At 39.9% G+C, this 24447-nt stretch overlaps 1 protein-coding gene across 8 annotated transcripts in view; it reads left to right on the top strand.

Annotated features, from left to right (window-relative positions):
- CNNM1 (cyclin and CBS domain divalent metal cation transport mediator 1) overlaps positions 1 to 24447 on the top strand; it is a 34900-nt gene that overhangs the window by 8499 nt on the left and 1954 nt on the right. For 2 of the 8 annotated variants that reach the window (XM_063435244.1, XM_063435241.1), the window contains exons 6-11: positions 2266 to 2313; positions 4165 to 4227; positions 9613 to 9779; positions 19136 to 19319; positions 20358 to 20471; positions 21037 to 21156. In XM_063435244.1, coding sequence (XP_063291314.1) covers positions 2266 to 2313; positions 4165 to 4227; positions 9613 to 9779; positions 19136 to 19319; positions 20358 to 20471; positions 21037 to 21156 — 696 coding nt within the window. The remainder of the gene's footprint in view (positions 1 to 2265; positions 2314 to 4164; positions 4228 to 9612; positions 9780 to 19135; positions 19320 to 20357; positions 20472 to 21036; positions 21157 to 24447) is intronic. The other 6 variants (XM_063435245.1, XM_063435242.1, XM_063435243.1 and 3 more) reach the window with 6 other exon arrangements.

The raw sequence follows: 24447 nt of genomic DNA, 5'->3' as shown, positions 1-24447 counted from the left end.
ATATGTAGACTATAGAGTCCCTTTAACATTGCTAATGTGGAAGTGTAGCGAGGCCCAGGGAATCCTTAGTCTGTATCATCTGCAAAACTGTTTGGCATAGAACAGTGGGCGATGCTCGTAGCCTGCTAGCACAGCAACCACTACAATGTGCTGCAGTGGTTATGGTGCTTACAGTGTCCCACATAGATCTAGAGATGTATGCAACCCTGTTCACGAAAGCTTCAAAGTAAAATATGCCAACATATGATTATATGCATTTTGCATTTTTGCATTTATATCCTGTGTTGCACCATGAGAAGAATTTACATATGTTCTCATTGCAATTCTGTCCATACGGTGGATCCTTCATGGTCTCTTTTTTTTTTCTTTTTTTCTTTTTTTTTTTTGTATTTTCTAGATAACTGTGTTAAGTAAGTATGAAATCTAAATATGAAAGTGTTAAGTTAGAGCAGGTATGATGTGATGTTTCGAGGCTTCTTCTACAAAGTAACCTACTTCTTGGTTTAGAATTTTACAAGAGGTTAATTTGCCTAGAAATCCTTGTGGTATATAGAGAAATAACAACTATGGCATCTAACAACTTAAAGTAATAATTTCAGATTTAATATTAACACAGCCTGACTCCCAAGTAATGTTTTATTTGTTTACAGGCTTGTACACTATATTGTATCAGCAATATGATTGTATGTCATAATAGCCAAATCCATTTAATTATTTAAAGGAACACTATAGGGTCAGGAACACAAATATGTATTACTGAACCTATAGTGTTAAAAACAATATCTAGCACCCCTGCACTCCCATTGCCCACTTAAATATAGGGCTCTGCCCCTGATCTGCCTCCTTGGCTGACATCATCAGAAGTGATGATCTCAGCCAATCACAGTGCTTTCCCATAGGAAAGCATTGGATTGGCTGAGATTGTCAATTCTGATAATCTCAGCCAAGGAGGCGGGCTGGAGGCAGAGCCAAACACAACACTTGCCAATCAGCATCTCCTCATAGAGATGCATTGAATCAATGCATCTATATAATGAAAGTTCAGTGTCTCCATGCAGTGGGTGGAGACACTGAATGTCAGTGCTGCTGTGCAGCACTACCGTGTCCAGCACTGCCCCAGGAAGTACCTCTAGCAGCCACCTGAGGAGTGACCACTGGAGGTATCCCTTTTCTCTGAAAAGACAGTGTTTACTGCAAAATGCCTGAAGGGAATGATTCTTCTCGCCAGATCATAAGCTGTAATGCGAAGTTTGATAGGCTTCCAGCTCAACTGTTCTGGCCTTCTGTTTCATCTGCAATGCATGCTCGATTAATGTATTTATTTTATACTACACGATAAGCTGGTAATAATTAAACAATTCCATTTTAATTGGAGGATTCCTTCTCATCTTTAGATTTCTGCCCCACTCCCATTCCAACCTTGAATTGGTTCAAATCCATTAAACTCACCTTTATTCCAGTGCTCGGAGAGTATCCTCATGACCGCTCCAATCCGCCTCCTGCAAAGTCATCGTTACTGAGTTGTGTCCTATCACAAGTTGACACAGGCAGCTATAGGGATGATAAAGACTGGTCTATATAGTCTATCCTAACATACCTTTAAACAAGAATCCATTTGCAGTACTTTTTGTTTTCATTTTAGCATCATTTTTTGCCCATAGACCCTGCCATTTCCCTCCCCTAGTCTAAATTATGGTTACATTTCTAGTTGTGCTTCCAATGAGATCGGTTAGGAGCAGCACCAACTACAAGCTTTTATTGATCAGTAAAAAGTCAGTCTTGCTTTAGGAGGAACGGTCTCATGTTTTTAGTATGCCTATCAAACTGAAAATCATTCTAATCAACTGACCTCTGCCAAAATAAAAAATAAAAAATAGGTGAAGAGTCTTATGGGAAGTAGTTTTGGGTATTTGTATATCCCATGATTCCAATATCAGAAACATCCACCAACAATGCTTTTCTCTGAGAAGCACTTACTTCAGCTTTGAAGTACAGGTCAGGGAAAGTAAGGCAGGTGTTAGTGAGGAGATTTTATAACATAAGCCAGAGGGGACATGCAGTTAGCAAACTGAGCTGCTTTAAACGATTTCCATAAAGCTGAAAACAATGTTTGAAAAATACTTCTTTGCTATAGTTGATACAAGCTTTCCATTGTTGTGTTAGCCATCTACAACTTATTTGTTCTTGACTATTCTGTATGTTTTTGATGACTGAATATATGTACTGCATCATAATTAAGCATTGTTTCTGTTTATTTTACCATAGATAACGACGTAAGGAAAGTTGGGAGCTTGGGTGGATCATCATTTCTGTGTAAGTAGCAAATTCCCAAAGCTATGAGCTTAGACTCATTGACACATACTGGTTGTCCTTTTTGAACTAGTGCAATAGAAATTGACCCTTTTATAAATTATACAGGTTACACCCCTCCCCCCCCCCCTGGCTTTTCACGCAGACAACAGGACCTGTTACTTCCTGGTTTTAATAGCTTATTAGCCCTAAACTTAAGAGCCAGCAATTTCCCAGAGCACCTGCCTTGCAAACACTTCTCATGGAGCTGCATTGGGAAGTATGTGATTGGACAGTCACAGAAAGTCTGGGCGGGGCTTGAAGGGGAGAGCTTGCAAAAGACAGACATGCTAGTTTAAGATAAAACTGCAATTAAAAAATGCATAGTTATATGCATGCACCTTTTCATTTGGGGTGTATCTAATAAACAGTGATTTTTATTTATTTTGTATTTGGGCAGTGGAGTGCCACAGACTTCACAACAAGCTGAATTGCAGCTCATTGAGAAGTATTTGCAAGGCAGGTGCTCTGGGCAATTGCCTGCCTCTTGCATTTAGCTCCACTGAGGGAGTTGCAGGAAGTATCAGGAATGGCTGTCTGACAGTCAGGGAAGTGTAACAAGGTTAGTTTAGAAAAGTGACATTTTCCATTAAAAAATCAGCTTTCTGAATCTTCAGGCACACGTTTCTGCACTTGGTTATGAGGCCATTGTATTCCGTGGATAGCACAAAGGTGCAGACTATATATTATATACATTTTATATATATTTTAAAGGTTAAGCATCGTCACTTTGTCGTCATCAAAAAAAATAAGTACAATTTATTGAAAATAATAGTCAGAGTTCAGCATTTTCAGCATTTTCAAACCAATGTGCACAATATGCACAGCTTATAATAAGTAGGGTATCTATATATTTCGACAAAGGAATCACCGAAGGGATGAATATTACATGTGGAAAGTCACCAAGAAGACTAGAGGCTAAAAGTAGATAATACACTGTAAGAGTTACTGTAATGGACAAATGAGTGTAATTTCCATGTTTTTCTGTATCGGGTGGGATACATTTATTTTCGGGCACAAACAATAAGCATATATAATGTTCTCTGAATACACATATGGGAATTATTGACAGAGCAATTTTGAGGAAAAGTTCTAAAATTCAAGCAATCACCATGGAAACTAATGAAATGCTCTGAATTATGGTCCCACGTTTACAACCTTACATCAGAATTGTCCCTTGTACATAAGTCTAATGTGTCATTTAAAATACTCCAGAAATAACGTATATCTGAAACTTGATTTATTAAACTTCTCCAACCTGGACTAAATCCAAACTCAATCAAATTTAAAAAGACCAAAACAATAATTTACTGAAATACTACTTAGCACGGCATACAAACAGAAATGCCAAACTCTAAGAGAAAAAGGAAAAAACAAACAAACGAGAAACACCTACGGCACTTGATTCATAGGCTGTGCTAATATTTATTTCATTAAATTATTTTATACAATACTTCATGGAAGGACTGACTTATAGAACAAAACACAGGCAATCCTTTCTATGCTTGAAAGGGCTTACACCAAATAGATTTTTAGTTTTGCACAACTTCAAATAAGCAACCCATTTTCAAGCCCCTGCTATGTTAGCTTCTGGCATTCTTTAAGTTGATAGATGTTTGACATATTGTGCGATGTGAAGCTCAGTGGTATTGTAAGGCTATCCTTGCAATATAAGAGTGGTCTGTGAAACATTACTCATTTTCCACTTACATTATTTCCTAATTCTCCCTGTATGTTTGTTTGTGTCCTCTCTGTCCTCGTTTTAATGTTTTACCCCACAACAATTTTATTCAAAATTTTGCCTTGCCCTCTTAGTACCCGTGTCGGTATCTCGTACCTTCGCTTTCAGCAGAGGGGAATCTTTGGCTGGCTCCCCAGGTAAACAATGCATGGCTCTGTTCTTAGATCACCTGAAAATGGGTTGAAATAATGTTTTTAAAATGTTCCTATGTCAACTGCTTAAAACTGTATTTCTATTTCATTACTCCACACAACATTATAAAGTGTATATAAAATGCTGAATATGATGAAATAAAAATTAAATGCTGTAGCATATGTCAAATACGTATACACAATGCAAACTGTAATAGCCATAGCTATTAGTTTAAAACGTATTAGGGTACCAATTATTTTTTTTTGCTCCATTCTACGCTGATGTGTCCCTGAGTATTCTGCAAAGAGCAGTTGGTCTTACTGTTAGCAACACCGAAGGCAGCCTGATAAGTTCTGTTTAGAGAAAGGAACTGACCCTTTCTTCATTTGTGTTTTCAAGAGGGTTTGGAAGAGGGTGTCAAACCCTTAATATATATTAAACTATGCTATGGCCAATCCATCTTTGAGAGCCATATATATTAAAATAATATATTAATATAATAAGTTTTCTGTGATAATTACCTTTAAGTCCATGTAATTCATTAAATCTACAGAACTTGGCAACATGTCACTTTTAATAAGTGTTTGCATTCATAATTGTGGAACCAGCAATGTTTAAATCCAACTAAACAAAGACCCATTGAACATTGAAATATTTCCAGACTGTTTGAAGACTTTGCACAGTTGGATTTTAAGAATTCTCATTATATTTCAAGTTTCACTGATGTTTCCCTATAAAATAGATAAAATCTCGAATATTATTCCCAGATTCTGCACGTGGAATACAAGAAGCTATTGTCTTGGCTAAAAAATGTCACCCGCATCATTTTGAAAGAGGGGGAAATCATTTTTGTTCTTGTGATGTATGGAACAATCAGAAAAAATCTATAATGTGGCAAGGGCTAAAATTACACTTATAGAGTTAATTTTTACAATGAATAATTCAGGTAATATGGCGTCGACAACAATAATCTCTTATTAAAATCTCAATTTTTTAAATGGGATTGTGAACAAAAAACAACCTTGGTTCGGTGTTGGTAATATATTTTAAGATTGAAAAAGCACAAAAGGGAAGTTGGCAGGAATATTTTTGAAAGTATAAATTTCCCTTTGTCATGCAGATTTGTCATAATTGCTTATTGAACAAACTATATCAATCCTGTGTCCTTCTAGACATATTTAAAGATTATGCTAGATTTATTGTACCTATAATTTAATTTTAATAATGACAGGAGGCCAGTATTTTGCATTACCCTTTCTTTACTAAACTTTACATCAGCAAAGATAATAGCATAACAGAAAAACCAATCAGAAACAAAAACAGCTTACAAATACTGGATAGTGTCCTAAGCACTTCCTCTTTTTTGATGCTAAAATGGAGAAAACGTAGACCAAAAATGCATTAGAACAAACAAACTCCGAAAGATCATCATGATACAAAACTGGACCATTAAGCTCACAGCACACATAGGAGCCAAAGACAATACGACTCTTGCAGCAGCTCAAGCTGAAACGAAAATAAAAATGTGAAATAACTGATCAGCGATGAAAATGAGTCAGAAATCGTTAACCATACAGCAAACGCATCAAGTAAGCAATGACATGGCAATCATCAAGCATAATCTGAAAATGATGAGGATAACTCAACTCGCCCCAACAGTGCAAGAAAGACAAAATAAATGGGGAGGAGGGGGGATAAGGGAGGGAAAATACTTGTCATTAAGATTATAGGTACACTGAAACTAGCATGCTCTTCAATTTCCCCACATGACAAGAAACTCATATTTTGCAATAAAGCCCTTTAAGGCAACCAGTCTTGAAAGAAGGCATCCACAGCCATGCAGTTTGGATCCAACAGAAGAAGGCTGGACTCTGGTTGTTGGTCATGGATGCGAACAAATTCAGAAAAACTGGGCTTCGAAGGGACAAGAGGAGAGAGAATACCTTTACATCCAGCTTTCAGTTGCATGCGGCCCTCCCATAAATGGAAAACCAATCTGCGGTGAGATTTGTTTCTCTGGAAAGGTATTCTGTCCTTAGGGTGATGATGATGTGTTTCAGACCCTAGTCTTATATTTCCTTGTGATGTCCGTCAGAGCTTGCAAGCTAGTGCATCACAGGTGGTTGATGTATCTCACCGCTGATACATTGTTCATCCGAAGCAGGAGGCAACAGTTTGACATGCCTCTTGCAAGGCTGTGAATGGATTATAAGCCCACCAGCAGATCCAGACAATTTATGTGAAGGGCGCTTTCCTGAATGGACCAAGGGTGCTCCTGCCGTTCCAGGCCTGCATGTTCTTTAGCCACCAACGCAGCTCTCCTCAAACCTCCTTTGTGATTGGGACCATACAAGGGTCACAACAAGGGTCTGAAGGACACATGCAGTCGATCTTGAAACTGAACTGGCCAGGAAGGAACCAGAGTGTGCTTGCACCGATTTACAACAAAGCTGGTAAACTCCAAGAACTGCACCACGAACCACATCTCACGCGGCAGTCTCAAAGCTTCCGAACAAAACTGCACAAGATAGTCTTAGTAGACGAAACAGCAAATTCCCAGAGCTGTCAAGTTACCTACTACAGGTTTCAGAAGCTTGGTGACACACCAAAGGGCTGAACTGAGGCAGAAAGGTAAACTACCTTTGTCTGATGGCAATGGGCTGAGAGGGTTCACCTCAGGCTGCATGGCAGTAGTGGCAGTAGAGGGTTCTGCCTAAGAAGCGGAATGGACAGGGCCACAGAGGACAGGTACCAGGACAGGAGGGTTCCCCACTTGCCGCAGGACTATCCCATATCCTAAAGATCACCAGGGCCCAAGAGGGGACCAGCAAATTATGCAGCTCAAGCTGTAACGAAGCTGCTGCTTCCGGACCCATGGCAATCAGGATGAGGAGAATAGGAGTGGGAACCAGGGCCGCCTGGCCGCACTAAACCAAAAGGAGAAGGCACCAGGATCCACTGGATGGTGGCAGAACGCGATCTTAGATGGTAGCAGCCTGCAATGGTTTGCAGACCCTGAACGATCCGGCCCAAGAAGAGCCGGCCAAATACCCAGATAGGGGGAAAACTAAGGGACACCCACCCTCAGGCTTCCCACTCCAAAAACGCTAAGGAAACAGCAGAGAGAAAGTCCAAGAACCATAGAGAAGGGGAGAGGGCACCAACCGGAAGGGACCCCAGAGCCTAAACAACCCCAGAACAAGTAGGGATCCTAGATGCAGAAACAAAGCTCACAGTTCAACATGAATATCAATAATAGTAGAAGAAACAAGAGAGACAAATTACTCTGACCTGACCCAGTGGAGCAGCAAAGACACAAGGTGCTTAGGTCCCTGTCCAGGGCTTGTAAGCCATTGTTGTTTCTGAAAGTTTTTTCGATTGCTATGATATTTTCTCTGCTGCTGTGGAGTTTTTTTAAAGAAAGGATAAAGCAAAATATGAGCCTCATGCCATGTGGTCAAATTCAGTTTATGTTGCCTAAGCACAGATGTATACTGATCCTATATCAACAAATATGTAAAATGCCAGCAATGTAATTAGCAAATCCTAAACCAGTATAGCTATTGTGAAAACAGGGAAAACAAAACAAACATGTTTACATTGCTATTTTAGACGGTATGAAAAATAGTATATTTTAAATGCAGTAAAAACCAAAGAAGAAGAAAAAAAAGTTACCTGCGCTCTTTCCCAAATCCCTATATATGTTTAAATGAATGGAGGCTATTTAGTTACTCCAATGGCCATTAGAGGGAATGCCCACCTGCCACGTAAAGGCAAACCTCTTTGGGTCCTACACTAACCATTCACCTTGCTTCCTTGAGCTTCTGGCAAAGATATCTCTAATGAGACAGGGAGGGGTTGATACCGGAGAAACTGACGGAAGCCAAGCACAGAGAGATGGACACAGGTTTCTTCAGGAAGGAAGAGATTCTTTATTGGATCACCGATCGGGACTCAGAGGGACTAATGTCACCAAAATACAGCAAGTTCTGAGCCCCGGACAATAGTGCAGGCTCCTTATATAGGCACATAACTCCTCCCATATTAAGCTCCACCCGCACATTCTCTTGACCAATCAATACAAATAAGAATTAACTTCCTGCTTGACCGCATGGCCTGTCCAGCACAATGGAGGAGGGGAATACTATATCCTGTATTCTTGCACATGCTCCGTACAGTACTGATCGTATCTTGCCTCGTGCAACCAACTGATCGATACGTCAGCATATGCACGTACACATGCCACGTGGTAATCTCGGCCTACTAAATTTATTTTTACCGAGATTCCACCACATTGTATTTTTATATACACCCCTACATGCTTATTAACCCTTAACCCCTTAAGGACACGTGACGGAAATATTCCGTCATGATTCCCTTTTATTTATGAAGTTGTGTCCTTAAGGGTTTAATAGGGAACACATGGGATGGGCGGCAGCATTGTAATATAGCTGTGTGATACAAAAAGTTAATACAAATACAAAAAGACAAGTCATGTGCTCACTCCCATTACTCCTGGGCATCCGCAACGACCACAGTACACATCAGCCCCAATACATACAGTAAAAACCAAAGAAAAAAAAAAGTTACCTGCTCTCTTTCCAAAATCCCTCTGCATATTTAAACAAATGGAGGGTATTTAGTTACTCCAATGGCCATTAGACTGAATGCCCACCTGCCACGTCAAGGCAAACCTTTTAGGTGGGTCCTACACTAACCATTCACCTTGCTTCCTTTTAAATATTTTAAATGCAGCCTTCCTTGGTGTAGATAGTAAATTTAAACGTAATTAATATGCATCATAACTAAAACAAATGCCATCCATTTTTTTTTAAAGCAAACATTGTTTCGTAGAGTGTTTTTGTGCATTTGCTTATTGTCTCTATATTACTTTATATTTGTAATGAGGATAAAAATCATATTTTAAAATAGGTGTCGCTTACAAATTGAATATGTGTCACATATAGGGTAATTCTCCAAATTGTTAAATGTCAGGAATTCAAAGTGAATTTCTAAGTATAGGCCAAAGTATACTGTTTTTTCGATTTGAAATTAATTTAGAATTCTGGTAATTCTCAATTTAGTGAGTTGTGTCTTTGCCACCAGCATAGATGTAAAACATTACTCAAGTCAGATGTATTTTTCTCTGTAGTAAAATCTAATTTCTGTGCTGTACAACATAATTTAGGGAACATGTAGATACCAAGTGTTTAATGCAATATATATACGGAGTCATTGTTTGCCCGTGATCCCCATAAATTTCTGCATAGTAATACTCTGTTTAAGTTAGGCAAGCCATGTTTCAGTATTACAGTACCATGCTAAGTAAACATTCTTTTGCTCTCTTCTCCTTATCCTGTTGTTTGTTCCCCGGCCTCCTGTGATGACAGTAGTAAACAGATCCCCTTCTCGCTGCAGTGGTTTGAACCGTTCTGAATCCCCTAACAGAGAGCGCAATGACTATGGGGGCAGCAACAATCAGTTAAGCAACAGCAACAACAATCTTTACATCCCTGATTACTCTGTACACATCCTGTGTGATGTGCAGTTTGTTAAGGTAACCTTTCACTTTGCTATTGTACTTTGACATATAACCCTGCATTAATGTATTGTATAGGAGAACATATGAGCCACTCACGTCCAGCTCTCTCTCTCCATGGTACTTTGTACTCTAATCCATGAGTGAAGATACTGAATGGGAGTTTATGAAATGCCATGAGCATCTATTGCCCAAGTAGATACACGTGACAGCTGATGGGACAAATTAAGGAAAGACATGCAGAAATTAACCAGTATAAAATCAGTGTATATCGACTATTGCAGTGAAGTCTCAGTTATATTCCAGCACAGTAAATAGCGATTTATTTTCCTTAACTTTTAATCATTATGAAAAACTTAAATGGACAGGTCCACTTCAAGTAAGATTGACCGGTCCACTTCAAGTAAGATTGACCGGTCCACTTCAAGTAAGATTGACAGGTCCACTTCAAGTAAGAATGATAGGTCCTCTTCAAGTATGATTGATAGGTCCACTTCAAGTAAGATTGACAGGTCCACTTCAAGTAAGATTGACAGGTCCACTTCAAGTAAGATTGACCGGTCCACTTCATGTAAGATTGACCGGTTCACTTCAAGTAAGATTGACCGGTCCACTTCAAGTAAGATTGACCGGTCCACTTCAAGTAAGATTGACCGGTCCACTTCAAGTAAGATTGACGGGTCCTCTTCAAGTATGATTGATAGGTCCACTTCAAGTAAGATTGATAGGTCCACTTCAAGTAAGATTGACGGGTCCTCTTCAAGTAAGATTGACCGGTCCACTTCAAGTAAGATTGACCGGTCCACTTCAAGTAAGATTGACAGGTCCACTTCAAGTAAGATTGACAGGTCCACTTCAAGTAAGATTGACCGGTCCACTTCAAGTAAGATTGACCGGTCCACTTCAAGTAAGATTGACAGGTCCACTTCAAGTAAGATTGACGGGCCCACTTCAAGTAAGATTGACGGGTCCTCTTCAAGTATGATTGATAGGTCCACTTCAAGTAAGATTGATAGGTCCACTTCAAGTAAGATTGATAGGTCCACTTCAAGTAAGATTGACAGGTCCACTTCAAGTAAGATTGACAGGTCCACTTCAAGTAAGATTGATAGGTCCACTTCAAGTAAGATTGACGGGTCCTCTTCAAGTATGATTGATAGGTCCACTTCAAGTAAGATTGACAGGTCCACTTCAAGTAAGATTGACAGGTCCACTTCAAGTAAGATTGACCGGTCCACTTCATGTAAGATTGACCGGTCCACTTCATGTAAGATTGACCGGTTCACTTCAAGTAAGATTGACCGGTCCACTTCAAGTAAGATTGACCGGTCCACTTCAAGTAAGATTGACGGGTCCTCTTCAAGTATGATTGATAGGTCCACTTCAAGTAAGATTGATAGGTCCACTTCAAGTAAGATTGACAGGTCCACTTCAAGTAAGATTGACCGGTCCACTTCAAGTAAGATTGACCGGTCCACTTCAAGTAAGATTGACAGGTCCACTTCAAGTAAGATTGACCGGTCCACTTCAAGTAAGATTGACCGGTCCACTTCAAGTAAGATTGACAGGTCCACTTCAAGTAAGATTGACGGGCCCACTTCAAGTAAGATTGACGGGTCCTCTTCAAGTATGATTGATAGGTCCACTTCAAGTAAGATTGATAGGTCCACTTCAAGTAAGATTGATAGGTCCACTTCAAGTAAGATTGACAGGTCCACTTCAAGTAAGATTGACAGGTCCACTTCAAGTAACATTGACCGGTCCACTTCAAGTAAGATTGCTGCTGTGGAGGGTTGACTGTTGCATGAAGGTTAGAAGTTCTTTCTTGCGAGGTCCAATGAGAACCCTTCATCCTTTCAAGTTTAATAGTGTGAAAAAATACAGTGATCCCAGGAGGAGATAAAGCCCTCTGTATAAGCAGATGAATATTATAATAGATCATTGAAACAAAAGAAAAACAACAATTAAGTATGCAAAAGAGTCTCAATGTAAGAATGAGACTATTTGCACATTCTGGAAAATCTATACAGCGTGGTAAAGTAAAAAATCCAAGGTTGACTGTCCAAACAATCTGGTAAAGATACTCTTATCAAATGAAGTATATGCAAAAAATCTTGCAGTCTGGTAAAGATACTATTATCAAACAAAGTATATGCAAAAAATCCTGCAATCCCTTGCCAAAACAGAGTGCTAGGGGAGGTAGTAATGCTTGGTCTGTATCCTCACTTGACCCTATTCAAAAAAGCTTTATTGTGGTCTGCTCAGGGGTATAGATAACAGAGTAGCAGAATCTCCATCTACTATGCACCCCAGAAAAAGTAAATGTTAGTGTAAATAAATGCTCCAAAAATGAGCCATGTCCTTATCAGAGAGAGCGACAGAGATTTACACAGAAAATGAAGTGTCAGTCATAAACAGACTGGCAGTAGTAATTAATAAAGCCTCTCTCCCTGTAAAACTAACTAGACAGGCAAGGGAAAGAAAATAAGAAATAAAGTGAATAAATCAAATAGTGATCATGGTGTTACAGACACCAGTGCCCAGTGCAAAAAAACGAGAGGGTGCCCGACGTACGTTTCGGTGCTTAGGAGATGCACCTTCGTCAGGGGCTAAACTAAGACTGATATGGAGTCTCTTAAATACCCAAGTGCCAGAACTAATGCATACCTTGTGGCCAATTACGTGAGGATGTGTGTGTGCACAGCTGAATAATATCACTTAGTGGATGGACTCGGCAATTCCCGCCCCCCCCATCCCCATGGTGATTGTGTACACATCCGGTCCCGATCACGTGACCATCTGTGCCGTACGTCACGTGACATACGTCACGTGACGTCAACCCCACCTGACACGTCCATCATGTGGTGTGTATCCGGCCAGCCTATATGGGCAGGGTTACCACAGCATTCCCACTTGTCTCCGCCCATCGAACTGCAGTGGGCGGACCCAAAACGTCCGTGTGGAATCAAAATAGTTAGCGATCCCAAAGGGGCAAAGTTGCCCAACATATATACTTGTGTCGATATCTACATGTGTCACTACCTAACCCGAGGTGGACACATGTAATATCGATGTGGTGTACTAAATAGAATGTCTGATCTCTGGGGTATGCCCTGGGTAAAATGTATAACAGTTGTTCATAATGTGATGGAAGCACATAGAGGAATATGGAAACATGTGGCAGGGTCTAAATGGACATCGGGTACCATGTGTGGGAATATCCATAACAGTATTATCTCCAGCCCATATGTATCCAATGCTATATATTAATGTAACCAATGTACTCCAAATAGATGATTCCTTAATAAGGGTATACCCTGGGACATTAATGAAAGACATTAGAAGGTGTGATCGGTCAGATACAAGCACAAGACTCTATCTTTAGGTACAGATGTGATAAATATAGTAGAGATAGTGCATCCATCTTGATTATACACAGTGGCCTTCAAGGTAAGCTACTCATTCTGTGACAGTCATGTCAAGATGCCAAAGAAGATAAAAAATTAAAAAAGGGTCAAGTGAGGATACAGACCAAGCATTACTACCTCCCCTAGCACTCTGTTTTGGCAAGGGATTGCAGGACTTTTTGTATATACTTTGTTTGATAATAGTATCTTTACCAGACTGCAAGATTTTTTGCATATACTTCATTTGATAAGAGTATCTTTACCAGATTGTTTGGACAGTCAACCTTGGATTTTTTACTTTACCACGCTGTATAGATTTTCCAGAATGTGCAAATAGTCTCATTCTTACATTGAGACTCTTTTGCATACTTAATTGTTGTTTTTCTGTTGTTTATTAGGGGTTAAGCCCCTTTGAGATATCTGGAGTTTCATTTCGGTACATTTGTTCCAGGGCAGCGCCCGCTACCATTTTCCCCTCTGTCCTCCACATACAGGGGGCGGTGGGTGCGGACGCTATACTGGGACATAGAACTTTTTTGGTTCTGTTTGCTTTATTTTGTTATTAACTTGGTTTCAATACCACAGTACCGTTCCTGTATACGATGGCCAGTTTTTTGTTTGACAAATCTAAAAGAGATGTCTGGTGCAGAGACACGGATAAAGTTTTTTCAGATCAGGACCTCACAAACCTTATAGACAATGATAACATCATTTCATCATTTAATCGTCTGACCAACCTGTTCCAACAACAGATCAAAACAGGGTGGGAAATTGCATCCCTAGACAATTATTTGAAAAAAGATTTAATCCCGAGGGGTTTAAGGGTACAAAACATACCAGCATCACATATTGAGGAGGAAGAATTTACAAAAGAATGGGAGGAAGCTGCTGGCATATGCTCCAAAAGGTTTATGGAAATACTTTGTAAATTTGAAACTAAAAGGTTGGAAAGGGTTAATAAAGAAGTGGATGAGCAGATAGATAGGATTGCTGCTTTCAAAGATGAACCTAATTTTGAGTCATTAGAGACAAAACTAAAGAACAATTTGGATAGATTCCAACAAAACATTAAGATCAGGAAACACTCCAAATTTATCAGAGATAATAATGATTTCAAGAGTGGCAATGTATATAGGAAGAACAGAAACCCTAGAAGGAGCTTTTCTGAACCCATTTCTACATCAGAATATGAGACGAGTGGTTCAGATTCAGATTCCTCCAAAGCTAGTACGTCTGTCCCATTAGAAAGAAACTCCAAAAGTATACTTAAAAGGGGGGTTTCTTTTTTAGGACAGCCCAACATGGAGGAAAGCCTAGCTCCTCGGACAAGATACAGAGGCAGACCACCACAACAATTCAGAAGAAAAAGATATTAGATAAGACCTCTGCTAAAAATCAGATTATTAACCTATCCTCCTACATCCCGACTAAAACAGAGATACAGGTTCTACAGCGGGGTATGTCCTTTGTCCCAGTCTCTAGCTTTGACAAGTTTAGTTGGACAAAGGACATACACCTCTTTGCCAGAAAACTGGCCTTGCATAAATTTCATCGGATGAAAGATGAAAAAAGGGCTAAAGACCTTGGTTTACAGCTTTCTGACATGGGTGCACTGGATACTCTAGTGGATCTGTTGATTTCTAATGATGAACCTGATAATAGATCCCCCCCTTTCACACAATTAAAAAAGAAAAGTCTGTTCACCCCACACTTAGTGGATTTCAAATACATAGACCTATTCGTGGAGCTGACATGCAACGAAATTGACAAAATCAATCCAAAAGACTTACCAATCCAGCCCAATAGCAACATCTCACCTCAAGAAAGTATGTCCCTTAAAAAACTCAAAGACCTGGACAATGTAATATTTAAGCCCTCGGATAAAGGAGGGAATACAGTTATCCTAAATAAACCCGACTATGTATCGATGGTACAGAGACTAATTGGAGACAGTAACACGTATGAAGTCCTAAAGGGTGATCCCACCAAAAAATACCTGGCTGAACTAAAGACAATTCTTGATTTGGCATTGTCCAGTTCCTTAATATCGAAGGATGAATATCAGTTCATGTTAGTTAAAAATCCAGTCACTGCCACATTCTATGCACTCCCAAAAGTTCATAAACAGCAACCGGTGCTAAATGGGAGACCCATAGTCTCTGGCAGAGGGAATCTGACCCAAAATATTAGCTTATATGTGGATCAGATTGTGAGACAATTGGTACTTCAACTTCCTTCATATCTAAAAGATACGAAGCACGCATTAAAAATCATTGAAGGAATAAAAACCAGTGGTGATGCTATCCTATGTAGCCTCGATGTGGAGAGCTTGTATAGCTCTATTCCACATGAGGTTGGTTTACAACATATGAAAGCGCTTCTGGATGATAAACCAGTAGTCTCACTACAACACAACAAATTTGTTCGGGACTTGATGCAGTTTATTCTAACGCATAACCATTTCATCTTTCAGGGCAAATTCTACCACCAGGTGAGGGGCACGGCGATGGGGACGGCTTGTGCCCCATCGTATGCCAACCTTCACCTGGGGTGGTGGGAGACCACAATGGTATTCACTGAACATATGGTTAAATACACTAAACACATCAACATTTGGAAAAGATATATCGATGATATATTGATCATATGGACAGATACCTCTGAGTTGTTTTTGGAATTCGTCCACATCTTAAATTCCAATAACATTAATCTTAAACTGACAAGTGAAATTGGTGGTAATAAAATTAACTTTCTAGATCTCACCATCTCACTTACAGACGAAGGTCTCCTTACCTCCACCCTGTTCCGTAAGCCAACGGCAACTAATAATTTACTGAATTGGACAAGCCACCACCCCCCCTCACTTAAGAAAGGTATTCCAACTGGCCAGTACTTGCGCCTTAGACGCAATTGCTCTACCCTTGAAGATTTTAAAATAAAAGCCAAGGTATTACAGTACCAATTCAAACAGAAGGGATACCCGAACAGATGCCTGAAGAAGGCATATAAACGGGCTCTTCTGTCGGAACGTCAGGATCTACTGGGTGAACACAATCTAGGGACAGCACAGGAAACTATAAGATGCATAGGGAACTTCGATGCCGGCTGGCACCAAATTATGCAAGTCTTGGATAGGTTCTGGCCTCTCTTACATCAGGATCCACATATACATAAGGTTATTACATCTAAGGCCTCGGTGACAGCAAGAAGGGGACGCAACATTAAGGATATGTTGGTCCCCAGCCACTTAAAAAGCGCACCGCAAAAAACATCATGGCTAAATTCCCCAGTGGTAGGGACATACCAATGCGGGAGATGCAAGGCGTGTCGATTTATTCGCAGACCCTCCAAAACATTTTCAGATTCCCTTGGTACACAGGAATTTAAAGTAAAAAACTTTTTCAACTGTCAGTCCAAGGGCCTTATATATCTACTCTCTTGCTCATGTAAAAAACTATATGTGGGAAAAACCTTTCGCCCCTTCAAACTTAGAATACGGGAACACGTCAACTCAGTTAACCCCAGAAGACAAATTGACACCCCAGTTTCAAAACATCTGAAACTGTATCATGATGGGTCACCTGAAGGAATTAGATTTAGTGGCATTGAGAGGGTTACACTGGGACCAAGAGGTGGCGATCTGGACAAGAAGCTACTCCAAAGAGAGAGCTTCTGGATTTATAAGCTGAAAACCCTGTCTCCCTCTGGTCTAAATGAGGGTTTCTCATATACACCTTTCATCTCAGAGTTCTGATATTGTAGAGCTGTAATAACGTGTCCCCAACCTATGTACGCTAAAGGTATATATGAGTTGGGATCGACATTGGGACTGGCTTATCGTATACTTGTAAATTTGTAAATAGAGCGTGTGTTTTGTTATATTACATGTACATATTATTAGTATAATTTAAGTATAATAATCATTTTTTATTTTTTATCTTCTTTGGCATCTTGACATGACTGTCACAGAATGAGTAGCTTACCTTGAAGGCCACTGTGTATAATCAAGATGGATGCACTATCGCTACTATATTTATCACATCTGTACCTAAAGATAGAGTCTTGTGCTTGTATCTGACCGATCACACCTTCTAATGTCTTTCATTAATGTCCCAGGGTATACCCTTATTAAGGAATCATCTATTTGGAGTACATTGGTTACATTAATATATAGCATTGGATACATATGGGCTGGAGATAATACTGTTATGGATATTCCCACACATGGTACCCGATGTCCATTTAGACCCTGCCACATGTTTCCATATTCCTCTATGTGCTTCCATCACATTATGAACAACTGTTATACATTTTACCCAGGGCATACCCCAGAGATCAGACATTCTATTTAGTACACCACATCGATATTACATGTGTCCACCTCGGGTTAGGTAGTGACACATGTAGATATCGACACAAGTATATATGTTGGGCAACTTTGCCCCTTTGGGATCGCTAACTATTTTGATTCCACACGGACGTTTTGGGTCCGCCCACTGCAGTTCGATGGGCGGAGACAAGTGGGAATGCTGTGGTAACCCTGCCCATATAGGCTGGCCGGATACACACCACATGATGGACGTGTCAGGTGGGGTTGACGTCACGTGACGTATGTCACGTGACGTACGGCACAGATGGTCACGTGATCGGGACCGGATGTGTACACAATCACCATGGGGATGGGGGGGCGGGAATTGCCGAGTCCATCCACTAAGTGATATTATTCAGCTGTGCACACACACATCCTCACGTAATTGGCCACAAGGTATGCATTAGTTCTGGCACTTGGGTATTTAAGAGACTCCATATCAGTCTTAGTTTAGCCCCTGACGAAGGTGCATCTCCTAAGCACCGAAACGTACGTCGGGCACCCTCTCGTTTTTTTGCACTGGGCACTGGTGTCTGTAACACCATGATCACTATTTGATTTATTCACTTTATTTCTTATTTTCTTTCCCTTGCCTGTCTAGTTAGTTTTACAGGGAGAGAGGCTTTATTAATTACTACTGCCAGTCTGTTTATGACTGACGCTTTATTTTCCGTGTAAATCTCTGTCGCTCTCTCTGATAAGGACATGGCTCATTTTTGGAGCATTTATTTACACTAACATTGACTTTTTCTGGGGTGCATAGTAGATGGAGATTCTGCTACTCTGTTATCTATACCCCTGAGCAGACCACAATAAAGCTTTTTTGAATAGGGTCAAGTGAGGATACAGACCAAGCATTACTACCTCCCCTAGCACTCTGTTTTGGCAAGGGATTGCAGGATTTTTTGTATATACTTTGTTTGATAATAGTATCTTTACCAGACTGCAAGATTTTTTGCATATACTTCATTTGATAAGAGTATCTTTACCAGATTGTTTGGACAGTCAACCTTGGATTTTTTACTTTACCACGCTGTATAGATTTTCCAGAATGTGCAAATAGTCTCATTCTTACATTGAGACTCTTTTGCATACTTAATTGTTGTTTTTCTGTTGTTTATTAGGGGTTAAGCCCCTTTGAGATATCTGGAGTCTCATTTCGGTACATTTGTTCCAGGGCAGCGCCCGCTACCATTTTCCCCTCTGTCCTCCACATACAGGGGGCGGTGGGTGCGGACGCTATACTGGGACATAGAACTTTTTTGGTTCTGTTTGCTTTACATTGAAACAAAACCAAATAGTATTCACTTTCCACTTTTGTAGAATTTTAAGCTCTTACCTGAACTTGTAGATTATTTGTAATTCAACCAATGGCAATCAATTAATCCTGAAATGTAATCTTTAAAGGTAGATCATCCTAAAGATTGAATGAAATTCCTACACAATATGGCAGTTTTTTTTCCATAAACATTTTATATTAAGGGAAATCACAAAAGTTGGAGTTTTGCTTTAATTGTGGAGAGTTGGTACTATGGACATCCGGTTTTGTTGTTCTGATTAGAAGTCCCGGATTTGCATATTGTCTCTCTGTGTGTCAGATTACAAGGCAGCAGTATCAAAATGCACTGACCGCCAGCCGCATGGACAGCTCTCCTCAGTCTCCAGAAATTGAAGTCTTTAGCGAGGGCGATAGCACAAAATCAACAAAATACCTCCGGGTGTCTGAATCTCCGAAAGATGACACCACTGCCACCTTGGCACACGACAGGAACAGCAGCTTTGGTAATGTTGCTTATTTTTATTTCAAAAACATTGGTTTACATTAATCTGATGTCTTACAACATAATGTTATGGTAAATGCATGGCACTAGTCAGTTACACTGTGATATTAAGGGGAGGAGACAAGGTTGCTTTTTCAAAATGTTATTGTGTTGATGAGAAAATCCTTAAAAAAAAAATCTGCCCATCTTTTAAAAAAGCTTTTCATTAAACTGTATTTTAGAATAGCAACAACTCCTTTGATGTTCTGTCATGATGTGCAAATTACTTCAACCCTTTTTAAAAGTTTACTGTATTGGGACTAAAATGTCCCCCCCCCCCCCCCCCCATAAACCGTATAAAAATAAATGTGCATGTATTCCAGTGCTGGCTAAAGGTCTTGTCATTTATACCCATCTTACGTCAGCAAGGGCCTTGCGCGGTCCACTCAAAGGCTTCTCTATGAGAAGCTATCCTGTAATTAGACTGTTTTACAGGCTTAGAGTGCATGTGCACAGCCTGATTTGCAAATGAACACAAAGAAAAACAATTTAAATAATGAAGGGAGGGGACAGGAAGCTTCCCCTTGCAAGCACAATGCCTGCATGGGAGAAAATTGTTAAAGTCTGTTGCCAGTGTCCAGTGTGCGCTGACGACAGATGTAAATATTGCTCAAAATTTATATATGGCAGTCCGGAACTCTGAGTTCCAGAGTCCTGAGCTGCCAAAGTCACATGTGCCGGGAGTGTAACGAGCCCCCAGTGCACAAGTGCAAATATCTCTGGATGTACAGCATATCAAGCACAAATGCTGCACATCCAGATACCTACCACCAGACCACTTCAAATCAATGCAAGATTTGCTAGCCAACAACTTAGAGCAGTCATAGGTGTAAAGCACCTACCAGGGATAATGTATCTAATTGGCCTGACAGTAATCCTGCTAGCATGGATTTTATTTGTATGTAAAACAAAATCCATATGTGTATATGGGGGAAAGTTTCTCTTTGTAGTGTTTTTGTTTTTGTTTTTTTGCACAATATTAAGTATGTTGTTTTAACAGCAGGCAGCAAATCTGATGGGTTGAAAAGTCCTAATGACTCTGTATTTCTACATATGGAAGACATCCCTCGAATCAGAGAAGAACTGGCAGATAATGCAAATTGTACAATACATCGTAAGTTCGGGCATTTGGTTATTTTATTGCTAACACGTGCCCTGTCTCTGGATAACGACAACATAGTAGACTGCCATTCATAGCATGTGTCTGCATTGAGTGCTTCTATATTAGTGAGCTAGTACCTCTTGTGACAACTTGTGAAATTGCGCAGCTAGTACTGCTTGTGACAACTTGTGAAATTGCGCAGCTAGTACCGCTTGTGACAACTTGTGAAATTGCGCAGCTAGTACCTCTTGTGACAACTCGTGAAATTGCGCAGCTAGTACCTCTTGTGACAACTCGTGAAATTGCGCAGCTAGTACCGCTTGTGACAACTCGTGAAATTGCGCAGCTAGTACCTCTTGTGACAATTCGTGAAATTGCGCAGCTAGTACCTCTTGTGACAACTCGTGAAATTGCGCAGCTAGTACCTCTTGTGACAACTCGTGAAATCCCTCGTGCTGGAGTGAAGCAAGACATTAGGATGTCAAGTTTTACGTATTCATTATGTATTGATACATTGAACTTTCACTGTACAAATGTATTTACAAGCTTTCTACTCACAGCCACTCTTTTATTACAGACACAGATTGTTGTGGTATTGGCATGGATCAAGAGAATTCCAGTGTTGAAATAGTCACAAATTCAACAGTGAGCTGTAGTACAGAAGAAACTTTGGGGAAGAAGTTACTTAGAACACTGAGTACGTAGATCATATGCAATAAGTGCTGTTTGTTTTGTGGGCTGTTAGAATGGACATAATGTGGCAAAGGTGGTACATTAGTTCAAATAAGGCAACCAGATGTCTAGTGATGGATCCATTAGTGTGTAATTCTGTACAGATCAGCCAATAGAACACCTTTGGGGTTATTGACTCCCAAATATCAGGTGTAGATTATATCAAATCTCAAAGAGTGACTACTTGTACTTTGTGCTATCCGGTAAATGAACAGATTGCCAGAGAGCTGTTTGTTTTGGCCCTGTTTATATTTATATTTTTTCTATATGTTCATTTTCACACTTAGACTGAATCTGAATTCAACCAACACTGCCTTCAGTGAACACCCAAATTGTAATTTATTGAATTTTTCTCAAATTGTGCTATTTTCACATACAAAGACTTCCTAAACAGGTTATAGTTCAAAATAAGAAGAAATTCATTTTGCCTATTTTGACCATAAACTCACTTTTGTGGTCTTTGCATATTTTGCAGTTTTTACCATAGGTGATACGTCTACTTGATATGTGGCAACATGGGTAAGAAATTAACTAAATATACTATCTTGAGGGAGCCATTATCTTTCACACAGTGTTCATCAGTACAAAATGGAAAGCCGTGGACAGGACAATGGAATTCTGCATAGAAAAACGTGTGCAAAGTGAGACTAAAAATCTGATTTAACACCATATGGGAAGTGCTCTACTTCAGTCATTGGCTACCTGGCAGCCTCCTATTGTTTCCTAATAGTGATCATTAGGGCGGCAAATAAGCACAACAAAAATCGCCCTTAGTAGACAGGCCAGCTTACTAAAAACAAAGAGAATGTTATCTGCGCTCTGGCCCAAATCCCTATGTACCGTATATACTCGAGTATAAGTCGAGTTTTTCGGCACATTTTTTGTGCTGAAAAACCCCAACTCGACTTCTACTCGAGTCAATGTCTGTATTATGGCAATTTACATTGCCATAATACAGACAAGGGGCTGTGTAGGAGGGGGACTGGCAGGAAGCTTTTACTTACCTCTACTGCAGCTCCTGTCAGCTCCCTTCTCCTCCGCGCCGGTCCAGTCAGCTCCCTCTGCAAGTCCCAGTGTAAGTCTCGCGGCCGCGCCATGACCCCACGGCGCTCGCAAAACTTACACTTGGAGCTGACCGGACCGGTGCGGAGGAGAAGGGAGCTGACAGGAGCTGCAGGAGAGGTAAATAAAAGCTCTCTGCCAGCCCCTTCCTACACAGTGCACACCACTGGACCACCAGGGAATGAGAGCCCCCCTCCCTGGCCAGCTAACAAGCAGGGAGGGGGGACGAAAAAATAAATAAAAATTTAAATAATAAAATATTAATAATAAGAAAAAATAATAAAAATAAAATTAAAAAAATATTAATATAACAAAAATAAAATGAATATTACAATTATAATAATTAAAAAATAATAATAAAAATGCCCACCCCCCACCAAGGCTCTGCATCACACTCTGCATCACACACACTGCATTCATACACACACACTGCATTCATACACACACACACACTGCACTCACACACACACACTGCACTCATACACACACACACTGCATTCATACACACACTGCACTCATACACACACTGCATTCATACACACACACTGCATTCATACACACACACACTGCATTCATACACACACACACTGCATTCATACACACACACACTGCACTCACACATTGCATTCATACACACACACTGCATTCATATATATATATATATACACACACTGTAAATAAACAATTAATATAATTTTTTTAGGATCTAATTTTATTTAGAAATTTACCAATAGCTGCTGCATTTCCCACCCTAGTCTTATACTCGAGTCAATAAGTTTTCCCAGTTTTTTGGGGTAAAATTAGGGGCTTGGCTTATATTCGGGTCGGCTTATACTCGAGTATACATGGTACATTTAAACAAAATGGAGGCTCTTTAGTTTTATTCTAATGGCCATTTGAATATATAAGCTCACCTGCCACGTCAAGGCAAGCCTCAATAGGTGAGTTCCTACACTAGCCATTAGATATGCTGATATCAGCCAAGAATCTCCAATGAGACAGGAAGGGGTGTTTTATAAACCCTTTCACATTTAACCCTTTATAGGGCTTCTACACATACAATAAACTTTGTGGTAGCAGACAAAGTGTAAACATCTCTAATGAGACAGGAAGGGGTGTTTTATAAACCCTTTCACATTTAACCCTTTATAGGGCTTCTACACATACAATAAACGTTGCTGGTATCAGACAAAGTGTAAACATCTCTAATGAGACAGGAAGGGGTGTTTTTTAAACCCCAGGAAGGGGTGCAGCCCCTACATACTTATAAACTCTTAATAAGACAAATATGGGGTGGCTGGCAACAATGTAACATAGCTGTGTGATACAAACATCATATACAAACACAAAGAGAAAGCACCGCACTTACAGCAGCAGTAGTATCCAACAGCTCAAAATATATACTTACTAACCTGCCTACTGGGCTCTGATTGGCTGTTTGCACCAGGGGGTGGAGTTGTCAGACACAATTGGATTGTGAGGTACTGGCTCCCTCCCCACTTAAGCATTTCCCTGCTGCAGCTCTATCTGAGAACCAGACTGGCGGCAAGCACCTCTTTACCACCATGCCCGCATAACCCTGTCAGGGTATTTATATTGGCAGACATTTTGTGCTATGATAGAAATTAAAATGTATATTGTCAGAGTCATTCTAAACAGAGCAGACTCCATTTTGTTATTTTCAAGCTAACAAAAGACACAAGATTTCTATCCTTTCTGTAACGCTAACTACTGAGCTGGGAGCTTAGGAATGTTTGTATATACAAATCAAGTGATAAGAAATGAGAACGGGGGATGGACAGACTGTCTAAATGCTAATGGAATAGAATAAATTCTAAACACAGACATTTGTGACAGAGAAGATTAAATAATTAATTTTACTTTCGATATTGTATAAGGTCCCATTGTAATTTAGAGGTGAAACTTAGTTTACGAACTGTCATATTAGAAATTACAGCAGGAATTGGAGACACACTGTCTGAAGAAAGCCCAAATAAACTCTTTGAACTGACAGAAAACTCAAGTTATAGATAACCATAAAGATAAGCTAAATAACATCAGAATAGCCACCAGGAAAAGTTAACTCTTTCCTGGATAGGTATGTTTAGTGGGACGAGACTGCCCTCTATAGACCAAATACTTAAATTGCTATCTGGAAGGTAACCACACCTCCAGTTTTCTATTGGTCTATCAC

This window comes from Pelobates fuscus, chromosome 10 (assembly GCF_036172605.1).
Source record: "Pelobates fuscus isolate aPelFus1 chromosome 10, aPelFus1.pri, whole genome shotgun sequence".
NCBI lineage: Eukaryota > Metazoa > Chordata > Amphibia > Anura > Pelobatidae > Pelobates > Pelobates fuscus.
The sequence above is the reverse complement of the archived record's forward strand: the minus strand, read 5'-3'. Positions and strand labels throughout refer to the sequence as shown.